Below are 26,015 nucleotides of genomic sequence, written 5' to 3'. Positions count from 1 at the left end.
GTACTCAAGTGACCATTCTTTCAACCATACACTCACCCTCCTGCCAAAATTCACAGGATCTTCTGGAATATATAAACCAAATATAGCGATTTGGGGTTGTAAATAATCTTATAATTAGAATTAATACAAGAATTCAACACAAATCTTATGTACATTGATGGTCTTTTCCATTGAGTATGGATGCACTGTGTCTTGCTGAGTTACAATTACTGAGAAGTAAGTTAGGGTCTCCTTTGTCCTTGCAAAGGTTCTCTGGTCTAACATCTTCTTTTGTGGTTTCACAAGGAACTAAAAGTGTCTAATTCTATACTTCCCTCTTTCCATATTGTGCTTATAATAAAGTTTCTCTTTCTTCTCATAGGGACATTTAATGTTCTATATTCTTTAACATCAGCCATATTTTACTAAAGATAGGATGATTTTCAGGTTCATATTATTAATACAAAACATATGCTTGCTTTCCTTTGCTTATGTTCCTTTTCTTCATTAACACTATCAGACAAGTTTAGTCTTAAAATCCTTATAGGTATAACTTTTTAAGTCTTACAAATGTTGATAAAGGGATATAGAGAGCTAACTTTGTAGAGAAAGTGCTTGGCATGCAAGCATGGAGACTGGAGTTTGATTCCCAGAACCAACAAAAAAATCTCAAACAAACAAACAAACAAACACTGCGCAGTAGTGAATGCTGGTAATCCCAGAACTAGGGAAAGGGAGACAGATAGGTTCCCTGGGCCAGTAGATGACAAAGTATTCCTAGTTAGTCAGTGAAATATAATCCTTGAATTTCAGGCCAAAGAAAGACTCTGAATAAACTAGATGACTGGTACACTAGAGTTGATTTCTGGCCACCACATATGCACACATGCGCGCACATACAAGAACACACACATACTAATACATAAAGTTTAATGATCAGCAAATGATCCTGTATGAATATATTATTGTAGTGCTAACTACAAGTGACAATAACAAGTTTATTTTTGTAGACAGGTAATTCTTATAGCATTTCCTACTTTCTCTACAGTATCATTTACTGACCCAACTTACAAAAGAGAATCCTACCAAAAAAGAGCTGACACATTTGTTTCCACTGATCTCACGGATGAATGGATATTAACGTGTAAGAGCTTGAGACAAATGTTTCCTGCTCCTAAGTACACATGCAATTCTTATACATGCAATGTAAATTAGTGTTGTCAAGTCAAAAATATAAATCTTAAGTTATAGCTTCATCTCAACTACCAACCATTTTCCTGACCAGTCTCACAAAACCTTATATAGATCACAACTTCAAAACAACTGATCTTACAGAGATTAAAATGGACAATGATTTCCAGGAGTTCAGGGAGAGACTCGGGTTGAATAAATGGACAGTGAACAGTTTTGGGATAGTAAAACTGTGGCCCACGCTGCTGAGACTGTAGCTGTAAGGCAGTTATGCATTTGATGACAAGCATTTCACTGTGCAACACACAGTGAGTCCTAGTTCAAATATGCTCTTCAGTCACTAATAACTACATTCATTAGTTTATTTATTATGATGAAAATACAAAGTTCATGTTTGTAGGATTTGGGTGAGACACCTCTACTTTCTGCTCAAAAAATAAAGATGATTTAAAAACAACAACAACACACACACACACAAACCCCTATGGATTAAATAATGCTTTTACCATGGCATGATTCTTCCATATCCCATGACCATGCAAGACCCTGCCACTTTATGATAATTGAAGGTAGAAACCAGGGTTTTCAACTTGAAGTTTATGCTACTTCATACACAGATCAAAACCCAAACTTCCAAAATACACGTTAATATTTAGTGTCTACTGACCACCAAATACTTTTCAAAGTTTTTACAAAAATACACTTAGGGGCCAGAAATGTGACTCAGTGGGTAAGAGTACTGACTACCTTTGTGGGCACCAGACACACATGTAATGAACAGACATGCATGCAGAAAAAACACCCATACATATAAAATAAGAAAATGGTTTTTAAAAAGAATGAGCATAGTTAATCATGCCAACAACCGTGCAAGGCTGGTATATTGAATATTATCCCCCACTTCTGCAGAGGCTCACTGATGTATGCCATTATCTTGTGATAATACAAATTTCAAGGGGCAAATGAGGCATAAGTAGGTATTTATTTTATTTTCTTGCTCTTTTGTTTCTCTCGGATAAAGCTACTGCTTGGGGAGCATAGCATTTAATATATTCAGCTCCGCAGTGGATTTTTCCACAATGCTTTTAGCATAATATCCCATTTAAGTGATCAAATTGCTTCGTTTTTTTCCAACAGCAACAAAAGCCACTGCAGTGGTTCTCAACCTGTGGGTCATGACCCATTTGGTAAAACCCCATCTCCAAAAATATTTACATTATGACTCATAACACTAGTAACAAAAAAATTATGAGGTAGCAATGAAAATAATTTTATGGGTAGAGGGTCACCACAACATGAAGGATCACAGCATTAGGAAGGATGTAAGCCACTTCTTTAAAGCAAGCATTTTATCCACTATTAAAATTCTTGCAAACCTGAAAAATATATATTGGGTATGCAATATCTGAAATATCACTTAATGGCAAATCTGTAACTCATCGTTCATCTCAGATTTAAGAGTGACGAAGTCCAGGGTTTTTTTTTTGTTTGTTTTTTTTTTTCTGTCAAGCATTACACCAGGGTGATCCCATGTAATTCAGAAAAAGCAAATGCTAGAATGTTCTAATAATGACAGAGGCTTTACTTGAGACACTGCCATGTATCTGAGGTTGACCTTGAACTCCATACATGGACATTGATGACCTTGAACTTCTGCTTATTCTTCCTCTACCCTCCAAGGGCTGAGATTATGGGTGTGTGCCACCATGCCCAGTTTATAGAGTGTTAAGGAGCAAACTCAAGTCTTTAGGCAAGCCAGGAAAGTGCTCTGCCAGCTGAGCTACATTCCCGCTTCCCAGTGATGCTTTGTCCCCAGAAGCTCACTTTTCTGAGCCCCTACACTCACTCACCAGAATGCGGAATCCCGGAGGCCCATCACTGTCATCAAGCCCTTCATCTTTTTCCTTTCTCTTGTAACACCAGCTGAGATATAGTAGGTAAGTGGGGAGAAACAAATGATACAGAACAAAAGGAAGTAGTCCGTTGTTGTTCCCTCTTGCCCAACAAAAGGATCTATCTTGATGTATTTTGCAGTAAGTGACATCATCTCTTCCATCACTGAGTGATTTGTTGTGACCTAAACAAAGATTCCAGTGAAGAAAACACGAACCTGTAAGCCAGCCCCAATTAATTGTCCTTATAATAGTTACTTGGTCATGGTGTCTGTTCATAGCAGTAAAACCCTAAGACAATTGATAAGAATCTCTTTAATAGGAATTCTTCTATCTAAGCTGAGAATTGTGTGTTCCTTTACAGACTAGGTGAAGCATCCTGTTTCCCCTGAAGATGTAACTGACTTGTCTGGATTGGACGTTAGCCTGAGTTTCTTCTCACGCATTCTGTAACTTGGTTATTTAGATTCTAGAGTCAAATCTCTCATCCTGGTCTGCCCATATTACTCCAAGTTTTATCAACTTTGTGTTTATCATTGCCTGTTCCTTTCTCTTGCAACATCTTTTTCTATTATATAAGGTAGATACACTTGCCATCCGATCATTCAGTGATGTGATGATGGTTTGTATACGCTCTGCCCAGGGAACTGAGCTGGCTATTAGAAGGTGTGGCCTTGTTGGAGTAGGTGTGGACTTGTTGGAGTAGGTGTGTTACTTTGGGTTTGGACTTTAAGACCCTCATCCTAGTTGCCTGGAAGTCAGTATTCTGCTAACAGCCTTCAGATGAAGATGTAGAACTCTCAGCTCCTCCTGCACCATGCCTGCCTAAATGTTGCCACATTACTGTCTTGATGAGAATGGACTGAACCTTTGAACCTGTAATCCAGCCCCAATTAATTGTCCTTATAAGAGTTGCCTTGGTCACGGTGTCTGTTCATAACAGTAAAACCCTAAGACAAATGATAAGGATCTCTTTAATAGGAATTCTTCTATCTAAGCTGAGAATTGTGTGTTCCTTTACAGACAACTGAACATTGTTTATCATTCCATGATGACAAGTTTCCTGTTCTAATAATTATGTGATTACATGTCAGGCTTCCTAAGAGGACTGATTCCTAGAGAAAAAGAAGTCTTATTCTGTCAATGTCACTGTTGTTCTACTATACCTGGTAATGCAGCAACTTTGGCAAACTTTATTGGAGAAATCTGGGTGGGTGGATAATAAACCCTCAAGAAAGAGCAAACAATAGTGAGAGAATGAAAGAACGTAGCTGTCTGCTGACATGTTCACAAAACTGAGTAGAATTAATTTTTGTCAGACACTTGCACTCACTTCTATGATGGCAGCGTTGATGGCAGCTTGAAGAGCCACAAACCCATCTGTCCAGAAGCTTGAAACATCACAAGAAATGGTATCTCCATATGAATAACAATGAGCTTTGAGAACAAAGAAAAATATGAGTGTGGGATGTGACTCTAATTATTGCACACACTGAATTTTACAGTATCCTCAGGCACCGTAACATATTTATTGCCTAGAAATTGATAAAATATAAAATATATAATTATTAATAATTATTGAAGTAAAGATAGCAAAGTCAAAAACTCTAGAAGGTGTTCTTGTTTCTACATTTCCTAAGAGCCAGTATTTAGTCATATTTTCTTCTGTTTATCTATTCATATTTTTCAGTTTTCTCCTTTTGTATTTGTTATTATTATTATTGTTATTGTTATGATTAAGGTCTGACACTTGGAGCCTTATACTTCCTGGGCAAGCATCATAGCAGTGAGCTATACTCCCAATCTTTGAACTGGTGTTTTAAAATAATTTGAAGATTATCCAAAGGTAGTAGCATAGTCTAAAATTAGACAAAGACCCCACTCTAGTCAAGTATTTTTCTAGTGAGATAAGATATAACAAAATCAGCAGCAAATGGAATTCATAATAAGATTAATAATTAGGTGTATATTTGAAAAAAGTTACTTTGAAAAATAAAAGCTCAAATTTATTCCTCTATTGAAATTTCAATTACAGTTTATTAAAGAAAACCCAACATTAAATTAGAAAATTTGTTCTGTGCTATATCAACTTAAAGATATCTTTAATTCATGAAGGCACAGGTAGACTTAAAAATAACATGATGGCAAGCAGAAGTAATGTCTATACATGGCCCCATGCTCCTTAAGAAGTGAAGTCTAGAAGGCACAAATTCCCTGTTTCTTCTGTGGTCTTTTTCTACCTATTAAATATCCCATCATCCCAGGACACTTTCCTAATCTTTATGGGTTTTTTAAAAGATGTTTGCATTTCTAAACAATACTCCTCCTCCACTCTTACCATTGATGAAAGGAAAATCTTTTCCTGCTTTTATTATGTTTTAGTTTTATTTTCAAAGAGAGAGTCTAATTCTGTAACCTAAGCTGGCCTGCAACTCAGTAGGTAGCCCACACTGGCTTTGAACTTGCAACCATTCTCTTGTCTCAGATCTAACCTATCATATCTGGCCATGAGTATGTGTTTTCCAAAGTTCTAGCCTGATAACACAGCCCCAACTAGTGCAAGCACAGGACCATGTGATTTATTTGCTATTTAAGCTCAAGTTTTCTGCTGGCAAAAGCTGTTAAACTCAGATGTCATCAGGAAACCTGAACAGGACTCACTGGTTTTAGTAATCACCTTCACTATTGGCTGCTGTGATTTTCTCTTTCAAGTGGATTTATTTAAGATGAGTGTGTGTGTGTGTGTGTGTGTGTGTGTGTGTGTGTGTGCACGCATCTGGTATGTGTCTGTAATTTCTCGTTTGTCTAATTTTATTCACCTCTAGAAGTCAACTTTAGGTTTCCTATGGTGAGGGTGGGAAGTATGTATTAATGTTTGTGCTCATGTGTGCACACATGGGGGAAGGTCAGATGTTAACCCTGAGTGTTGTTTCTCAGGAGCCATCCACTCTTTGTCTTGTGAGATGGGAGTCTTTCACTAGGACTTGGGACTCACTAATTAGGCTAGCCTGGCTATCCACAAAACCTCACCTCTCTGTTTCTCCAGCACTGCGATTGCAAGCATGCACCACCACAAGTTCTAGGCATCAAACTATTCTCCCTCCCCCGTTTTCATAGCAAATACTTGATTGAGTTATCTACTCACCTACCCTGCCTTTGTTATTGAAGCTTATTGTTGTGTATTAATTAATATCTTGTTCAAGTTTGCTTTCTGTTGCTGTGATAAAACCCCATGACCAAAAGTAACTTGGGAATCAAAAAACTTATTTTAGCTTAACGGTTATAGTGCATCATTAAGGGAAGCCAAGGGAGGAACATGAAGCAGAGAACATAAAGGAATGCTGCTTACTGACTTGCTCCCCATTGCTTCTTCAGCTATATTTATTTTACAGCCTAGGCTCACCTCCCTAGGGATAGTACTGCCCACAGTGCACTGGACCCTCGTATATTGATTAACAATTAAGAAAAATGTGTTATAGATATGCCCAAAAGCCAATGGTAGAGAAGAAATTTTTGAGTCTTGGTCTGCTTTTCACATGTTGTCCAATTAAAAACAGAACTAGCCAGGACCCATCTCTGCATTTCTTATAACATTAGAGAAATAGAAAGCCATCCAATGTGGGAGCTGCAGAGTTACCTGTGTGGTCCTGAAGTTCCCTTATGATTGGGATCCTTGTTCCTTTCATGAACTTCAAATGGTAGGAGTAAGCATTGGTGAATATGACCCTCACTACGTCATCGTAACGTTCTGAAATGAGTTCTGTCATATTTTCTTCGTTTGGAAAAGCCAATATTGTTCTTCCTGGCATTCCAAGATAATAAATTAACACTATAAGTAAATATCTATAAACAATACTTATGAGAGGCCACTTTATGTACTTTTCTGTTGCTATGATTAACACACCATGAGCAAAGTCAACTTAAGAAAGAGAGAGCTGATTTTAGCCTATGGATCCACAGTGAAGAGTCTGCTGTGGCAGGGCAGAGCCATTGCACCTGGAGGAAGGAGCTCATTCATATCTTCAAATGCAAGCATAAAGCAGAAACAGTGGCCTGCAAGTACAGTAAGGCTTTATACTCTCAAAGCCCACCCACAGTAACATAATTCTTTCAGTAAGGCCACATCTCCTAACCCTCCTCAGACAGCACTACCAGGAATACACTTCAAATGTGTGAGCTTGAGAATCCATTCCTCTTTCACACCATCATAGAACCTTAAAGATATGGTTCTGGTGCTGTCCCAGTCCCCAGTTGGTTCTTGATCTTTCAGTAAAGAAGACATGGGCCAATTGCCGGAGCAGAAGGAATAGGCAGGACTTCTGGGTTCATGAAGGAAGCAGACAGATGCAGGGGAAGTGTGGAGGGTTTGCCATGCTTCTAATAGAGAACAGTTGACCAGCCATATGAGATCTCCAAATGCTGTGACCACCCAGGCTTCTCCTACAGGTAGGTGGTCAGATATGTAACTGAGCAACTAATGTTTAGGACAGGAAGGAGATGCAGAACTAAGAATATTAATAAGGGCATGATTTTCCAGGTGGGAGATAAGAAGCACCCAGCAATTGTGTCAAAAGGCAAGTTGAAATTGAACAACTGTGTGTGCATGATTTATCTGTGGATTCAAGGGAGCTGGGTGGGGGCTGGTAGCACAGCCCGTTCCTGGAGCTTAGGTGACGTAGCAAAGCTGCAAACAGAAAACTTATTCCATTCCCTAGTAGATAAAATTTGCTATGGAAATAATCCCAAATCGTATAATGACCTTGGATAATCACTCACACTAAAAATATCCAAAATATATTTCCAATATTGTGGATAAATCAGAGGAACATATGTAACTAGTTATTTTCTTTCATATACTCTAATAACCAATTCCTACGATACAACATGAGCCACCATTCCAATTAGACTATTTACTACTGTAGAGGAAGAGAAGGGTTCAAAATTTAAAACACAAAACTGCATCGCAAGTGTATATGTAGCTTAATTATACACAGCTTTTTCCTTAGGAGAAGATATTACTCAGATTCATTTTCCCTAAAAACCCATTATGTTCACTCCACAGAGAACATCTGTGAAACAGAGAGTCAGGCTTAATATTGTAGAAGAAATATAGAGATGTCAGTCTTGGGTAGCATGTCAGATCAGGGTATGATCTTAAATTGGAAGCAGATTCAGTATGGAGGGATATGATACCCAGGGCATACATTCAGACTCAGGATCTACATCAGTAAGATGGTTAATGCTGTGCTGGGGGAAACAGGTTTGGAATGTTTTGTATCCTTGTGGCCCATGATGGGCAGGGAGGCAGAGATAGAAAGGAAAACATCAGCATAGTCTGAGAACTGTGGCCACGGAGACTCCTCGTAGCAGGTGGTTTGCCAAGACACACACTGTGGTGATGGTGGACTCTTGGATATTGAATCTGCTTCTGAGGTCAGAATCCCAATAGAAGTCATGGTTACCTGAGCTAGAGCAAACCTAAGGATAGAATATGACTAAGAAATACAGAAAAGATTTTATAGCTTTCCAGTGACTGGGCCCAGTCAACAGGTTGATTATCTTACAATAGTAATGCCTTTGATGGACCATGTGAATACTGACAACTAATGACAAGGTCTTTCTGAGATACCACCATCACACTCAGACTCAACTAACATCATGGGGCCATCACCATAGCTGATATTCTTTGGTATATTTTTCATTGCTTCATATTAAAGGACACTGTAGGATTTGAATTTGTATTTAAGAGAAATGAAAAGAAAAAGAAAAACTTGGTTGTTTCTCACTTGTTGGCTTTAACTTGCTTCCTTCTAGGAAACATTCTGAAGTTCAGTTGCAAAAACCACTCTGCTTGCTCTTTTGGTTTGACATGGTTTGGATGAGTTCTTGGGGTGGCTCAGAACCTGAGCTGAAGCTAATAGGAAAGATATACTTGATGTGTGTCTACCTGTGCTGCTAACCTTGACAAAATTCATTCTCAAGGCTCTACTGAACAAACTCAGAACAAGATAAATGGGTAATGAGTTGTCATTCTACTTAAAACCATATGCATTAGCATTCACTTACAAGTGAAAGACTCAAAATACATACATGCTATTGACCTGATCCTGTAATCAAGGTGAAAGGGACTTTAGGAAATACTTAAAGTACTATACAATAGTGCAGCAAAATCATTCCTTCCCAAAAGCTCATTCCAACTAACCACTCTTGCTGCTCTACCATTATAAAAAGAGAAACTGTGACCAAGTTCTTTTCATTATCATAATGCTGTTTCTATGTAAATAATCTAACATATAAAGCAAAAATTGAAACAAAGAACTCATTTAAAAAGAACTTTTAAGTGGAACACTGAAGCTGCATGTGGTGACACAAGGTTATCCCAGTGTTTGGGAAGCTGATGCAGGATTATGAGATTCTGGCCAGCCTGGTCTACACAGTGATAACCTGTCTCAGAATGTATTTTCATGTAATAAAGAAATATGTGTGTGGGGGGGGTCGGTAATTGAGTTTTAAATTTTAAAAGAGGCAATGCTAATTATTCTTAGGCCTAGAGCCTAGATGTGATCAAGGGAAATCATGCTGATGTGTTATACAATTAGGTAATTTTGATAATAAAGATTTATCAAATGGGGCTGGAGAGATATCTCAGTGGTTACAGAACCAGCTACTCTTGCAGAGGACCCAGGTTCAGTTCCCAGCACCCTCATGGCAGCTCACAATCATCTGTAACTTCAACTCAGAGGGTCTCATGATTTCTCATGGCCTCCAAAGGTGTTGCAAGCATGTGATGCACAAACATACATGCAGACAAAATGCCATGCATTAAATAAAAGTAAAGCATTTTTCTTTAAATAATTAATTGAGTGAGTTGCTGAAGAGATGGCTCAATGGTTAAGAGCATTTGTCCTACAAACATGAGGACCCCAGTTCCAATTTCCCAGGAACCATATTAAAAAAAAAAACAAAAAAAACCTAGATATGGCTCAGCAATTGGTAGAGGATTTCAGAGAGCTCTCTGGCCAGCCATCCTAACCAAGCCTACACAATTATCTTCCAGTTCAGTAAGACACTGTCTCAGGCAATCAGATGGAAATCTCACATCCTATTTGGGCCTCTGCTGGTTTCTAAACCTGAATGCTGATGTACATGGAGCACACACACACACACACACACACACACACACACACCAGAGGTTATCAAGTAAACTATACAATAACCCGTTATATGTGTAACCAAATGAATGATAGTGATTCCTTCTGGTTTAGCAGAAAACTCACCTGTCATGTAAGAGACCAAAGAGACTTTATCCATTATCCTCTGAATTGTTGGGGTGACAGGTGTGTATGCAATCTTAAAGGTGGAGTCATTAAATGAATCAATGCGTCCCAGGTCCACATCAGGCAGTGATGAAAAATCATGAACTTCATGCAATTCCATAAATAAAGTTAAACTAAGTAGGATAAGTGCTGTGTACAGGATTTCCTACAAAGCCAGATAAAAGAAACAGAGACAAGTATAATTTCTAATAAGTCAAACACAATCCGTTCTACCATATAGCTATGATATTTGTGGATGAATTTTCAAATTTCTCTGTCACCTAGGATATATTTTTGGAAATATTCCATCTACAAAAATTAAGCATTCCCTATCATTCTCAAGACTTTTTTTTTTTTTTTTTACGTATCTTGCTATCTACCCTAAGCTGACTTTGAAGTTGTGATTCTTGTGCCTCAGCCTCCAAAGGGTACAGTTATGACCACTACACCTAGCCTCCTCTAGGGAATTTTGGAAGTGAAATTGACTGCTCTAGTGTGAGGAGATGAATTGAACTTTAAAAATGCAGTAGTAAGCTGTGGCTGGAGACAGACTCCCTCCAGCACCCCTCAGTTAGAGTTTGCTGCAAGAATCAGTGGGTAGAGATAGCTCCACGACACTGATAAGTTAATAATTACTGTTGTCTTGGTGTTGGTAGTTTAATAATAATTACTATTTTGGTCACATTTTAACTGTAGGATAGAAAACACAACGAAAAAAAGGAGACCTCAGAATACTACACTGACTTGATGGATCGATAGGAATATCTCAAGGACACTGTGTTCTACAAGCAACAAATCACTTTGAATGGTTTTACTTTACCAAATGTGTATGTTGAATGTATGTGAATATGTGTGTGTTTTTGTGTATGTGTGTATATGTGCACCTGTGCATGTAACTAACACATGTGCCACAGGTATACACATATGCACATGCACTTGTATGCACAAGATCCACTGTACACATGCAGAGGTCAAGAACAACCCATAGGAGTCAGGTTTCTCTTTCTTTTTTTTTTTTTTCAATACTTAGCTTTTAAAAGTTCACTGAATATGTACTTAGTATAATCTCACAACTTAGTTAGCAGATGCTACCTGGCTGCGCAATCTGATACTTCAATGGAAAGTTTTTCTTCACAATTATGCTGATTTCACAGTCTCTATGTTTTTAAGAAATCAAATGCCTTTTAAAAGAGAAAGATCCAGGGACTGGAGAGATGGCTCAGCAGTTAGGGACAGTAACTGTTCTTCCAGAGGTCCTGAGTTCAATGCCCGGCAAGCACATGCTGGCTCACAGCCATCTATAATGGGACCTGATGCCCTCTATTGCTATGTAGCTGTACATAAGGGCAGGAAGAGCACTTATATATAAAATAAATAAATAACTTTTAAAGCAAAAGAGATACAGACAGACAGACAGACAGACAGACAACTAAAAGTACTGCCATTAGCTCTACCCTCAGTATGTGTCCATTAACAAGCACACGCTTTGTTTCTTTGACCTGCTATTATGTTAATCTTAGTGAGCAAAACAGTTTGAAATGGCTTTGTAAGGTTTTAAGGTATTTACTGTATTCTCATTTTTGTGCCCCCCTCTGTTAGACTGCCCCTAGTGAGTGGCCTCCTCCTTCTATGTGGAGGCATGATTTCTTTCCCAGGGATGTCTCCAGTCCTTGCACACAGGAAACATACTGCACCATCAGAAACAGGAAGCAGGGCAGATCCTGAGTCATACCAAAAATGTGTCTCTTTTCAGTCTCTTTTTTCTGAGAAGATTCTTGCACAATAAGGCACACGTTTGTTGGCACAGATTTATCTCTCTCTTAACCATCTTGGTCTGTTTAAGGAGAAAAAAGGAGAAGAGTCAAAATTACTAAGATCTTAAGAGGAAATTTTCTGCAGATGTCAGAGCCTAGTTGTCCTTTATTCCAGAGGATGGGCTTGGATTCTTGGATTCATAGCTTATCAACTGGGTATCTCTTCTATTTCCAACCCATCTCCTCTTCTCGTTCCCAAACTCCTTCAACAGTGTTTTTCCTTAAATGACATGCATTAAAAATACATGAACATTCTAATTTGTACAACACATAGCCATTTAAATACATGAGGAAGGGCATGAATCTAGGCTTAGATGATATCCTTTATATATAACTTATAAATCAAGATCTCTTGTACAGTGTAATGGGTATAATAAATCAATGTGAGAAGACCACCATATTTCCCTTTTTTTCTGGAAGGAAAACCTTACCTGTGAAAACACTGAATTGCTGAAGTAGTAAACATACCAGGATTTTGGATCAGAAGAGTTTCTTTTGTCACATGATAAGTCCAAAGTGTTATGAATAGTAATGATGCCCTGTGCAAATATGGGAGAATATGTCTACAAGAAAGTACTGAGTGAGGACCTTCAATCCTCTTAGTCCTTTTTCTTGTGGCAAGGATATTTTGTCCTGCCTTTATAATCCCTGAAAGTAGTCATGTTATTGTACATTTTATGAACTGAGTAAGTTTATTTATTCACTTCAAGGGTGTCATGGGAAAGCCACACTGTGTTTGAGAGGATACTTGAGGCAGTGGTAAAATTGGCCTTGAGACTGAGATTCAGGTAGGCTTTAGCTGGGTATAAAACTCCTAAGCTTTGACTTAATTTTTTCAACTTCCTGTTGTGGATCATGTGGGAAAAATCAAACTGAAATGGATTATAAAAGAAGTAGCTGTCATTGTAATGGGATAGGCAAACTATGTAAAAGTGTGTTTGATTGGGTCGAGGAAGCTGGGAATGGGCATCAATGAAGTTCAGTGTTTTAAGATTCATAGTCATAGCAAGATAGAGGGTACAAGCACCATGGAGAATGAGCTTGATGAGAAGTCATAACTTTCTGTATACTCTTCTCTGATAACAGATGCTGATTACAATAGGCACCATGCCCAATAATTTCATACTAGGCATCGGAGGAGGATACTATTATCCATTGTATACCTGGTCCCCAGTCAATAAAGAAATGAAGAATCTGAGAAGTTTCCAGAGCAACATTTAACATTTTTGTAGCATAACTCTACCTAATGGATTTTCTATTTAAGTAGTGGTCTTCAGAGAGAAAATAAAACATTCTTCCCCCAGAAAAATAGCTTGAGAGATTCTGCTGAAGACTTATTTGGGAGGATAAGACTCTTTCTAATTCTGATAACAGTCAGGAGCCATAATGGGACAAACTAATAACTAGCAGATGATCATCCTGAAATGCTTGCCTTGGATTATTACATAATCTATGACAAGTGAGCCCTTATTCAGCAAGGCTGTAAGGGACTCATTTTAGGAAAGATTCCTGCTATTAATGTGCTTTTCCTATTACTATTAAACAAATATAACAATCACTAAGCAATACCACACCCTTTGGTGCAGATGTCTGCAGATCCATGAAGATGTACTGTCTTGTAGTGATGCTATATAGACAAATAGAAGTCTTCTTAAGTCTTAATGATGATCCTATAAGAATTCCTAAAATTCTATCAATGATTATCAAGCTCTTTTCTAGTGGGACTGCTATTAGGTCCCTTTCTGATAGTCAAAACTGCAAAGAGAACTCTTGTCAGTCTCCCAAGTATCACCAGTTAATTGCTCTTAGATAGTAACCAGACTTTCTCCAACTCAGAGTACATATCAAGAGGTTGTAAAACAATTAACCAAAGGTCATTAAAAAGGAATTAAGGATTTATTATAGGTGCTATGACAGAAGATAAAATATTGACTGGGTTTATCTATACAAAACTTCACTAATAACTTAGTTATAGTTTTAAAGCTTCAGTGAACCTGTTAACTAATTACTCCTAATGGATATGCATGTGAACATTCTCTGTTGTAAACTTCTATTTCAATTTATGATTTGATTTTTGGTATGAACTTGTGATGAACTTTGTAATGTGATCATGTATAAGTACCAAGGGCAAAGAGATGAGAGGCAGATAGAATAGAGAGATAGAATAGAATTTTTCCCTTTCCCCAGATAGAGTAGAATTTTCCCCTTTCCCTCTTAGGATCTTTCTGTCTTTCCCCTTAGATAACTTTCATAGGAAACTTTTTACACTTAGTAATAAAGTCTATAATAACTTCTCTCATTGTCTTTTCTTCCTGTGACCTCAGACTAGCAGGTGTAAGTTAGGGGCCAGCAATTTCTGCTGAGATAATACAAAGGCTATTTACTTAATCCTTTGCTGTTTTTAGAATGAGGTGCTAAGTGCCAGAAACTGCAGTTTCTGGCCTCAGAAGATCACAGAAGGCAGGTCAACTACAGTAGCATAGTAACTTAGATAAATAAAATTTTATTATACACCAACCCTAAATATCTCGTAAGACAAAGTCTTACCCTTGAATCTCATAAGACAAAGTCTTACCCCACCCCCACCCCCAACATTCTTCTCCCTCTGCTGCCTCATGAAGAACTGACAAGAAGATTCTCCCCCAAGCCAGGGCTGGCCCTTGGCAGATAACCAGCTAAAGTTAAGCTAGAGGAATTGAGAGGCATCACGAGGATTTTGATGGAAGGGCTCCACAGTGTAGGTGCAGTATTTGGCAGGTCTAGTCATCCTGCCCTTAGGAGAGAAGTAGCCAAGGATAGGAAGTATATGTAGTATATGGTGTGTGTGTGTGTGTGTGTGTGTGTGTGTGTGTCTGTCTGTCTGTCTGTCTGTGTGTGTGTCCATGTATGTGTGATGTGCATAGATACCATAGCATTTGTGGATGAATACATGATTTTGGTGAGGAGTAGGTCATTATAGAGTCACAGAGATGAAGGCTAGCCCTGGAAGTCTTTGCCCTGTGCATGAGCAGTCAAGAAGGAGAGTGCAGGAGCAGAGCAGCCCCTCTCCAGCAGAAACTGCAAATCAGTCTCAGCATTTATCACTTGTAGCAATGTGTTCACCAAGCCTTGGGGGCGGGGGGAGGAGACTTATCAGAATTTGGCTAATGTGTTTACCCAGGCTCTTCAGAAAAACACAAAAAATAGATCACGACTGGCAAACTAGAGATTTTTTTTTTTTTTTTAATGAGGGAGAGATGTGTGGAGACAGAGAACAATAATCCATGTACTTTCTGGAATTGGTTCCTGAACTGTGTGGCCTGCTGATTTCATGACTGATAGGGCAGGCAAGTGGGGCACCAATGGGCTTATAAACTGTCGCAGCCTTGAATAGAGGCTGTGAAACAGCAAAGAGGGAAGCCCAGTTGGAGCATCTGCATTTTAAAGCTGAAGAGAATTTCATATCTTAGGCAAACAAAATATTTGCAAGGCCTACAGATTTTTGTGGTTAAGTGAAGGTCACTCACACTGATGCAAGGTTTTCTTACTGATGTATACTATATTGGTGAATCTACAAGGTGGCTCAATGTTAACAGTGCTTGCTATCAAGCCTAATGACCTCAGTGTGATTCTTGGGACTCACACATTGGAAGGAAAAAGCTGATTCCCACAAGTTACCTCTGACCTCCACACATGTATCATGATACACATGAGCCTCCCTTGCAACGACCCCACCCCACCTCAAAAAATTAATTAAAAAAACAAAGTCCTCTGATTTAAATGTTAATTGCATTTAAAAATACTTTCACAGTAACATCTAAATGAGCATTTAATCAGGCCAAGTTCAGCCAAGCAGACACATGAAATTAACCGTCACAATGTGGGGATTCATAGAGATGGTTTACTCTAGTAGAACATTCCCCAGAAAGAGACGTTTCAGAGCATAGTTGAATACATCTCCATACCCCAACCAAAAATCACACACAACTCCAGTTTTTCCAGCCATTCTGGAAGCTACACATAAAAAAAAAAAGTTTTTTTTTCATTAAGTTCATTAAGACTAAATTGTGGAAGGGAAGGGCTTGCTTAGACTGAATTACACAATCAAGTTACTCTAGCAAGAAATCACTTTTCTGGGAAGCTTGCCAGGGCCAATGATTCCATTGTGGTGTTCTGTGCTGGTCTGTGTCAACTGGCTCTTATACTCTAATAATTGGTAGAAGTCATCTTTTGTACCAACATGTTGCCTAAAACTGGTCCACCAGGTTGTGACGGGATATTACCACATAGATAGAGAATAGAAGTTTCCCTGCATAATCCTATCATTCCATTCATGAGACAGGTTCAAACAGAGAGAGCTGCCTGTTTCCCAGGATAAAAATTCAGGTGAAGAGTCCAGGGGACAGTTCCATTGGGCAGGAGCACTGTAGCCACTCACAGCGTATTTCCAGAAAAGAAAACAACACATGGCTATAAAGTAAAGTTTAGAGGCAAGTCTTTGTACAAAAGGATGGAGACAAGATGTCAGAAAGCCTATGGACTGACAAATGGAGAGAGGGCTGCAGTACTCGCAAAAAAAAAAAAAAAAAAAAAAAAAAAAAAAAAAAAAGTGAATGTTTTAAGTCAGGGTGTCCAGTTGCCCCAAGAATTGCCCCAGGCAACATGAACGTTCTTAGCGAGATGGAAGAGCTTGAACCAGCCACGGAAGCAGCCACAGCCCTTTGTAGCCAGCACTGAGACTCTCAATCTCAGTTTCACTGTAAATCAGCCGTGCGGCATAAATAAGTTCGGTGCAACATCCCTCTTGCTTGCTTTTCCTTCCTCCACGTGTTCCTAGATCCTTGTCAGCCCACGTACAAATAAAAATGGAGGCTTTGCGTCAGCGTGAGTGAGTGAATGTTATTGACTCTGTGCCAATCAGCAAAAGCCCTGTTTACTACAAACTCCTGCAGACAGCAAAGGATGTGTCATTTGAAATAATACCATCGTAGTGAAGTAGTGAAGCGGCACAGGCCTCAATATGATTCAATATATCATACCCAAGAAATGGAAATGTGCAGGAAAGTATCTTACGTTTAAAAAATAATAATAAATAACAACAACAACCTGTAAGTCTGAGAATGACGGGCTGAGATAGAAAAGCTTATCTCTAAATGTCATCCTAAAAAAAATTCTCAGGATTAGAGAGAAAGTGTACTGGAAATGCCCGCAAATTACTGTACAATTCATGTACATGTGTGTATAACTGCAGCTTGGCAGCAGATTCACATTCAGATTCACGTAGGAAATGCTTCCAGAAGACCTGCTTACGCTTCTCGCGATTACTAACACATTACGGGCACATTCCCACATCCTCGCTTAAAACGAGAAAATATGGCAGTGCCTTTCAAACCACCCACACCTTCCCCTGTAGACCACATGAAAATAAACCCAGAAACACTAAAGCTCGCCTCATAAAAAAAAAATAATAATGATTTTTTAAAAATTTGTCATTGAAGTAAATGAAATCTCACTTATAATAACATAATAAAAATGAAACAGAAGCAAAGGTGAACTTACATTTGGAATGTCTGAAGAGAGTGTCCTGAGACTTGGTTTACCCCTGTTTACTCAAGAAAATGGGTTCTATTTCTCCCTGGGCTCTGTCCCGTCTGTATTGGCCTCATTCTTTTTGCCTGTTTTGAGCATTCCCAGTCAGGCTGACTGCTTTTGGAGGACTATTGTGGTTGTAATTTTCTTGGCCCGCTGAGCGCTGTATTCACGTGACCACTCTTGAACAAATCTCTTTTTTCTTGACTTCCAGCCAGTTCCCAGAGCAGAGAATTGCCAACCCTATTCATTTGACTAATTATAGTGTCAGAAAAATCTGTTGTTTGCTGGGGGGATCCAAATTTGTAACTTTTCTGGGCCCTCCCCCAAAAGAAATTGGGAGATTTCAAAAAATAAAAATAAAATATCATCCCTTAAAAGAGAAAACATGAAAGAGCTCAGGGCTTTGAGCTCTGGACTTATCCTACAGTGTTGAGGCAGATAATCTAATTAGGTTTCAAATAGCATTCATAGAAAGCAATATCTTGATTTTTTTTTTCTATATAATATCTTTCATCCTGTCCACTTTGTCAGTTCTTGATCTCACCAGCATCAGGCTGTAGTATCGGAATGTCATCCAACTGTATATTTACTTTATTGTAAATAATGGTGAACAATGGTCAATAAAGAGTTTTATATTCAATAAATAAATAAATAAATAAAATGTGCTCAGCATTATGTGTTTTGTTTTATAAAAAAGAAATAGAAGCCAGGGATACAGTCGGTGGAGGTGTGGTATGGTGCATGTTGGGGGGGCGGCAGCATAGAAGAAATGCTAACACTATGGCTCTTGGGAAGTATGGCTCAGAACAGCATCTAGCTATGCATAGGAGTCTGAAAAACCAAAACTCACGCAACCATAAAAGGCCTTAGTTAAACAAGTCACAAATTTAATAGATATTAGTCAGGAGAGAAGTATAAGCCACAGTCCAGCTAATAGTTAGAAAATTCTATTTCATTTTCATAGCTAGAAACAAATAGATTCTGAGTATCAGTGCACTTTGAAAAATACAAGTCGACAAAAATTACTTGTGACTTCAGATAATATTCCATGTAGACTCCAAGATTACATAATGCAATCCGTCAATTTTTAACTCATAAAACAAGCAAATGCAGTTAAATCTCTGGGGTCGTTACCTATGCAGAATCCTGAGGTGGTTTCTGTATTGCTGGCTGAAATACACTCGTAAGTTCTGGGGCGAGGGTTTGCTACTCAGTAAGAGTTCATGCCTATGGTTTTGTTCGGATTTTAAGCTTCCCTGTCAGGACGCTCAAAGAAACGACTGTTTCTTGCATAACTGCGGCCGTCATCTTTGAAAGAAGTCTTTACTTCACTTCCAGACAGCTGCCACATTTGCTTTGTCAAAGATTTTACTGAGCCCTATTTTGTTGAGGGCTTTTTTTTTCTTTCACTTTTTCCCTTTTACCCTCAGATAAATGATTTACAGATTATTGTGTAACACACCACTGGGGCCGTGTCTTGTAAACATGCAAAGATCCAAGAACTACACAATAAACTGTTATTGCAACACTACACTATTTCATAGTGACCATTTTTTATACCAATTCACTAATTTGTTTGAAAACAGTATTTTTTTTTAAATCACTCAGTGTTCTGAGAGCAAAACCCCCAAACTTATAATAAGAAAACCTAGGAGAATTTTTTGTTTGTTTTGTTTTTTGGTAAGAAGATGATAAGACTGTAAATCCATTGGCTTAACAGAGAACTTGGCCTAGCTCAAAGGTGTCAGCAGTGGTTCTTAACCTTCCTGCTACTGTGACCCTTTAATACAGTTCCTCATGCTGTGCTGACCTTCAACCATAACATTATTTTATTACTACTTCTTAACTGTAATGTTGCCACTGTTATGAATCATAATGTAAATGATATCGGACATGCAATCCCTGGAAAAAGGGGTCATGACCCACAGGTTTCGAAACACTATTTTAACAATTTATCAGAGCCCTGGATGAAAAACAGTTATTTCAGGTTTTTAACGCAGTCTTTCCTTGAACTGAATTACTGTTCTGGTCAATGTGTTCCTAAATAGTTGTTATAAAAAATGATTCTAAAATTTCAAATATCTTGCTATTACAAAGTATTTTGTAGAAGTTCAGTTCTCTTCTTGATGGTTCCTCTTAACTACTCCACTGTAGGATGTCAACATTCCTTCTTTTACCATCCCATAATTTCCAAAGACAGACAGAGAGCATCATTCCCCTGCTCAGAATCTCAGCAGCATCCTCCTTTTCCACTAATCTTTAGATACTCTGAAGAAGGTGATTATCTGTCCTCCACGGATGATCTTTTTATGATACCAAGTGTGTCCTACAACATAACAGATGCTATAGATTTATTAACATTTATTTATATTTAATTGTATGTATAATTATATACTATATCATTATATATATGATATATATAATTATATACTATATCATTATATATATGATATATAATGATATATATGGCATATTATATAATATTCATATTATATTAATATGAATAAACATACCATTTAATTTAGTTATTAATTTAAAATATTTTATTGACAGTTTCATATATTTATACAATGAATTTAAGTGGGTTGCAGCTATTTCCCTCTCATCTCCATTCCCACCCTCTCTCACTAAAACCCTTCTTTCCAAAAACTTCCTCTCCTGTTTTCATATCTTCTTTTTATGTGTGATCCATTGAGTTTAATTAAAGATTCTTGCTCAAGTATAGGGAAAAGTTATTTTCTGCAGTGAGCACAACTTCACAGTGGCTATGCCACTGGAAAGAAAAAATGGCACCCTCTCCTCCAGCAACCACCAAGTGCTCAGGGACTTGAAGACCCTTTTGGAAGCCTGCATTCTACAGCGCCAAACGCAAATAATAAGGATGTATTTCAGTATTGTTACGACCCGTTTTCTAAAACAATCAATTGATTCACAAAAATGACCACATAGTGCAGTGAATTCTTAGTCATCTAAATGTTGGTGATGTTGCCACTACTGTGCTTTTGAGATGAACATACTTTTGAAACTCTATGTGGCTCAGGACTGCTGTCTTGCTTTCTTTCCTAGAACTATCAGTTACAAGTCTTGAGACAGTCTCACTGTGTTGCTTTTGGTCTTACAGGAGTGCAGGGGATAGATCTGATGCTAAGGTCTTGTTTCTCAATTGGTTCTTAATCTATCAATAAAGATCCTAGTGGCCAATGAGCTGAGTGAAATAGGTGGGATTTCTGGGTCCCCACAGGCAAGCTAGCCGAAGCAAGAGAACTGGGGGAAGAAGGAGGAATAGCTGCTGGCGATAAAGCTAACCATTTGTGTGAGTTTTCAGTACTGAATGTCTAATGGTCCCTCTATCTGATTATGCCTGGGGTGCTGTAAGGAGCCGCAATATAATCTGCCACCCCAAGTTGGCGCTAGCCTCGTGTCTTCTCCAGATGTAAACAATTATCTGCGCAGCTGCTAGGCAGAAAGGCATGCCAAAGTCACTGAATGTTGGGTGGTGAGCGAACAGCCAATCAGAAGTGAATACGTCACTCTAGATTGTACTTAAGCCAGGCCCCTTCCACAGCTCAGCCCTTCCGCGTTTTTCCACGTGTGTGATACAGATTAAAAAGCCTCGTTTTGCAGTAACTACCCAATCTCTGCGTCTCGTGCTTTCTCTCCCACAGATGCAGGCTCGGGGGTGCCCGTTAGAGGGTGCCAGAAGAGGTTCAGAAGTGGCCAGTCATTGAATTAGCAAAGGCTTTTAAGATTAACTGGCACGTGTGTATTCAAGGAAATCTGGGTGGTAGCTCTGGCCGTTCCTGGAGCTTAGGCCGGGTAGCAAAAGCTACACGCAACACAAGAGAACGTACTGTTAGGACACTAAAACATTAGAAACCTTTCCTGGTCAGCTCCCATGATCTGCCCCATCAACATAGTCTTGTTAGATTGTTTCACTAAAAGAATGCTCATAGCACAGATGAACAGAGTCTTAAAGGCCTGGTGAAAGCAAGCTGGGTAACGCAAGGATCATTGCACTGCTTGGGCCTTTGTTTTATTGCAAGAAACACATATTCTAGTACTAACAGGTACAGTGCCTTCTCCTGGGTATGTGCTCAAAGGACTGGAAGTCCCACCACAGAAATATTTGCATATCCATGTTTACTGCTGCAACAGTCCCAATATCGAAGGAACAGAACTAGCCTAGTGCTTTAATGACCATGAATGGGTAAAGAAGATGTGGTATGTACACGTGGTAGAATTTTAGTTGTAAGGTAGAGTGAAAACATGACATTTACAGGAAAAGAGATGCAACCTGAATTACTTGAACTATCCCAGGGACAGACAAATTCGCCTTATTTGTGCTCATATGTAGATCCTAGATTCAGATCTCGAGTGCATGTGCGTACACACATAGTATAGATTATAAAATTAGAAAAAGGACCAAGAGAGAGAAAAAAAGAGTCTTGGAACTGGTGTCTTAGCTGTTTTTACTAGTGTAACAAAAACCACAAGCAAAAGTCACTTTAAGAGAAAGGGTTTTTATTTTAGCTTACAGGTTACAGTTGATCTCCAAAGCAGGCAGGAGCTCAAGGCAAGAAATGAGGCGGAGATCATGGAGGGATGATGCTTACTGGCTTGCTTGCTCTGGTTTGCTCAGCTACCTTCCTTAGACATACCAGACTCATTTGCCTAAATATGGTTGCACTGAGACTGGCCTGGATACCCTTCTATCAAGAAAATGTGTGGAGGGCTGGAGAAATAGCTCAGAGGTTCAGAGTACTGTCTCCTCTTCCATGGGTCCTGAGTTCAATTCCCAGCAACCACATGGTGGCTCATAAGCATCTGTAATGGGATCTGATGCCCTCTTCTGGCCTACAGGCATACATTCAGACAGAACACTGTATGCAAAGTAAGTAAATCTTTGTAAGAAAGAAGAGAGAGAGAGAGAGAGAGAGAGAGAGAGAGAGAGAGAGAGAGAGAGAGAGAGAGAGAGAAAGGAGATGAGAAGCGAAAAGAAAAAAAAAGAAAAGAAAGTGTCTGGGTCTGGAGAGATAACTCAGTCCTAAGGGCACTGGCTGCTCTTCCAGAGGAATTGGGTTCAGTTCCTAGCATATAGAGGCTCGCCTCTGTATATCATTCTAGTCTCTGGGTATTTATTTAGTGCCCTCTTCTGGTCTCCATGGACATCATATACGTGCGATGTGCAAATACACATGCAATTGGAATACTCACAAGATAAAAATAAAAGATAAAGAAAATGCCTCACAGACACGCCAACAATTCCTCAACTAAGGTTCTCTTGTTCTGAATAACTCTAGTCTGTGTCAAGCTGAGAAAGTATTAAGGAGGGGAACATAGACTTTAGAATATACACTACATAAAAATGGAAGAAGGCTATAATCTTCCAGCTGGAACAGGGGAAAAAGAGGAGGGGGGAACAATGGAGAAGGCTCAACAAAAACAGACTGTATAGGGCAACACCACAGTGAAGTGCATTACATTTTATTTCAGTTTGTTTGTTTATTTGTTTGTTCTGAGTGTAGGTATGTAGACCCATGCCTAACACCACAGTTATGTGGAGGTCAGAAAACAACTTGAGGGCTGGTTCTCTCCTTCACAATTTGGGTCTCATTCAAAGATCAAACTCTGGGCATTTGACTTGACAATGGGTGCCTTTACCTGCTGAGGCAGTTTTCTGGCCCCAAATAAAGCACGTTTAATGCATTGGCTTGTATCGATTAATTTGTTATTCATGAAGCCAGGTAAATCAGCAGGGCCAGCATTTTATATTTATTTATTTATTTATTTATTTATTTATTTATTTATTTATTTATTTATAGGTTTTTTGAGACAGGGTTTCTCTGTGTAGCCCTGGCTGTCCTGGAACTCACTCTGTAAACCAGGCTGGCCTCGAACTCAGAAATCTGCCTGCCTCTGCCTCCCAAGTCCTGGGATTAAAGGAGTGCACCACCACTGCCCGGCCTGCATCACTTTTTATAAATCAAAATTTCAGAACTGTTTCAGATTCAAATGCAAATATGTAGTCAGTCATTTAATGGTTGCAAGTGTTTGCCTCCCACCAGTTTAAGGTTGCTTTTGCAGTCACAATGGACGAAACACTTCTCCGTATCCCAGAGTCTGCAAACTGTGAGTAAAGAAGAGCCAGTGAATGATAAGCAGGTCAAGGTGAGTTACAGAAAAACAAGTACTCTGCTGTTGGGAAATCAATTGATTCTCTTCTCCCTAAAATCAATATTGTTTACATTATACCTTAGCTAGACACGAAGGAAAGAAAATAGTTAATGTTTTGACGTTCGGGCGAAGAAAATCAATCCTTCTCTTTAGCGTGCTCGGAAGCATCAATACTATTACAAATGCAGTTTAAAATGCCACACTGAGTGCAATGTGACTTGATTGAGCACAGACTGGCTGCGTGTTCTCCACATTGGCCATCACCAAAACCAAAATCTGACATGAGTTTCAAAAACACTTAGTGCTACATTTGAGTTAAGTAAGGCACATTGATGCTTTTAAATACTGCCTTTAAGGAGGATGTGAGCCTGAAGATACAGACAGTATTTCGAACTTTAAGCTTCTTCCTGTGGGAGGAGCTTCCACTTCACTGAGGAATTTGCTTCCTCATCAAAATCGTCCAGCTCCTGCTCCTTGGAGAGCTCCAGAAAGACCTGGAAAAGAGAATGCATAAAGAAAAAAGAATGAGAGGCATACCATACATACTACCTCCTACAGCTGCAAATGATGCAAAGGTTATATACTTCCTATGCCTATGTGATCTTCTCTTTTGCATGTATATGCGTGTCTGTATTCACATGCATGTGTCCATTGGTACATTGTATGCTGATATCCATGGAAACCTGGAGTTGATCTCAGGTCTCCTTTTCAGTTTCTCTACGTACTTTATTTATAGAGGCATGCACCCTCAACTGAAGCCAGAGGTCTCCGGTTATTAATCCAGCAATCCAGCTGCTTCCTTGGTGTTAGGGCTACAGGAGCCAGCCATGCCTATTTGGCTTTATATGGACTCTAGAGGTCCAAACAGTAGTCCTTACACTTGTTCAGAACAAGCTTTATCCGCTGATCCATCTTTCTGGCTCTAAACTTACTTTTTAAGATTTTATATATAATCACTAAAATTGACCTACCTGCTCCAGAGTGGACTGTGAGAGGCTGTACTCCTCCAGGTCAAAGTTCTCTTTCACTGTGTAAGGATGAATTCCCGTTAGGAGCTCATATATTTTTATTCAGGGAATTTTACCAATTTATGAACAAAAGGACCCACAAATGATAAAAATATAAAATAATAACTATTTTTTTAGTTTACTCCTATGAAGTATATACACGATTTAGTCATACCAAAAGATAGACATGTTTCCATCGAGATTTGGCAAAGGCATTCTTTAGATGCAAAAGAAGAATAAAAATTTCCAGAGCATCAATATGTGATAAAGTTAAAATATGGTTCTCCTTGTGCTGGACAACTCCCTGTGGGTCTCTTACATCTACCCTTTTTCTTTTTGTCTCAGAGGCTAATGCTAAGCAATGTGCCCCATGTTCAGCAGGTTTCAGGGTTTTCAGCAGGAGGGGAAAAAGAAAAGGGGGTCATGGCTTTTATTCTTTTTTTAATTTAATTTTTTACTTATTCATTTTACATCCTGCTCACTGCCCCCTTCCAGTCACCCCCTCCCACAATCTTTTCCTCACTCCCCCTTCTTCCTTTAGGTATCCCACCCCCCCACCCTAGCACTTCAAGTCTCTGTATCCCAAAAGCTGTTGTCTGTGTGTGGGATGTGTTCTTCTAGCTGGGCTGCCTCGTCTGGCCTCAGTGGGAGATGGCTTTTATTCTTCCATCCCCTGCCTGACAATGAATCTCTTGATCAGTGGCCACTGTTTCTCAAAGGTGACAAAGTCAACACCGTTCTTCTCCAGACTGTGCCTTTCTGTCTGTTTGGATCTAATGACAGTGGTAACCATTGTGCTTATTTAGTCTCAAGATAATACACTATGCTCCTATGCAGTAACTGTAGGTATAATAACTACAGTGCCCATGATCAACCAATCTTGCTGCCATGTTACTGCTTCTCTCTTCCCTGTCTACTCTCCCTCAAAGGGACTCCTACTATCAGCGTATAAAACAAGAAGGCAACATAGTAAGAAGACAGATTAAATTAAAAAAAACTTTTGACCTTCCTAGCTATCGGCAAATGTCCCCTGAGAGAGGAAAGTCCCTAAGATTATGCTGAAGTTTTCAT

The 26,015-nt window shown here is 38.9% G+C and overlaps 2 protein-coding genes across 6 annotated transcripts in view; both read right to left on the bottom strand.

Annotated features, from left to right (window-relative positions):
• LOC117710632 (ABC-type organic anion transporter ABCA8A) overlaps positions 1-17,894 on the bottom strand; it is a 70,719-nt gene extending 52,825 nt beyond the window's left edge. Inside the window, exons 1-6 of one of the 3 annotated variants that reach the window (XR_013110959.1) lie at positions 17,731-17,893; positions 12,111-12,212; positions 10,340-10,544; positions 6,700-6,864; positions 4,396-4,499; positions 3,021-3,247 (exon numbers count right to left, since the gene is read on the bottom strand). Coding sequence is in view for 2 of the 3 variants with exons in the window: in XM_076935545.1 (XP_076791660.1) it covers positions 3,021-3,247; positions 4,396-4,499; positions 6,700-6,864; positions 10,340-10,544; positions 12,111-12,206 (797 nt within the window). In the remaining variant the exon portion in view is untranslated. Of the gene's footprint in view, positions 1-3,020; positions 3,248-4,395; positions 4,500-6,699; positions 6,865-10,339; positions 10,545-12,110; positions 12,213-17,730 lie in introns of all 3 variants that reach the window. The other 2 variants (XM_076935545.1, XM_034505670.2) reach the window with 2 other exon arrangements.
• Positions 17,895-22,263: 4,369 nt separating this feature from the next.
• The window catches only part of LOC117711606 (ATP-binding cassette sub-family A member 9), a 62,403-nt gene continuing 58,651 nt past the window's right edge, over positions 22,264-26,015 (bottom strand). For all 3 annotated transcript variants that reach the window (XM_076935541.1, XM_076935540.1, XM_034507384.2), the window contains 2 exons: positions 24,909-24,964; positions 22,264-24,431 (listed from right to left, as the gene is read on the bottom strand). In XM_076935541.1, coding sequence (XP_076791656.1) covers positions 24,333-24,431; positions 24,909-24,964 — 155 coding nt within the window. In that variant the 3' untranslated portion in view covers positions 22,264-24,332. The remainder of the gene's footprint in view (positions 24,432-24,908; positions 24,965-26,015) is intronic.

Source organism: Arvicanthis niloticus, chromosome 6 (genome assembly GCF_011762505.2).
Source record: "Arvicanthis niloticus isolate mArvNil1 chromosome 6, mArvNil1.pat.X, whole genome shotgun sequence".
NCBI classification, from domain to species: domain Eukaryota; kingdom Metazoa; phylum Chordata; class Mammalia; order Rodentia; family Muridae; genus Arvicanthis; species Arvicanthis niloticus.
Note: the sequence above shows the minus strand (reverse complement) of the source record. Positions and strands in the feature narration are given on the sequence as shown.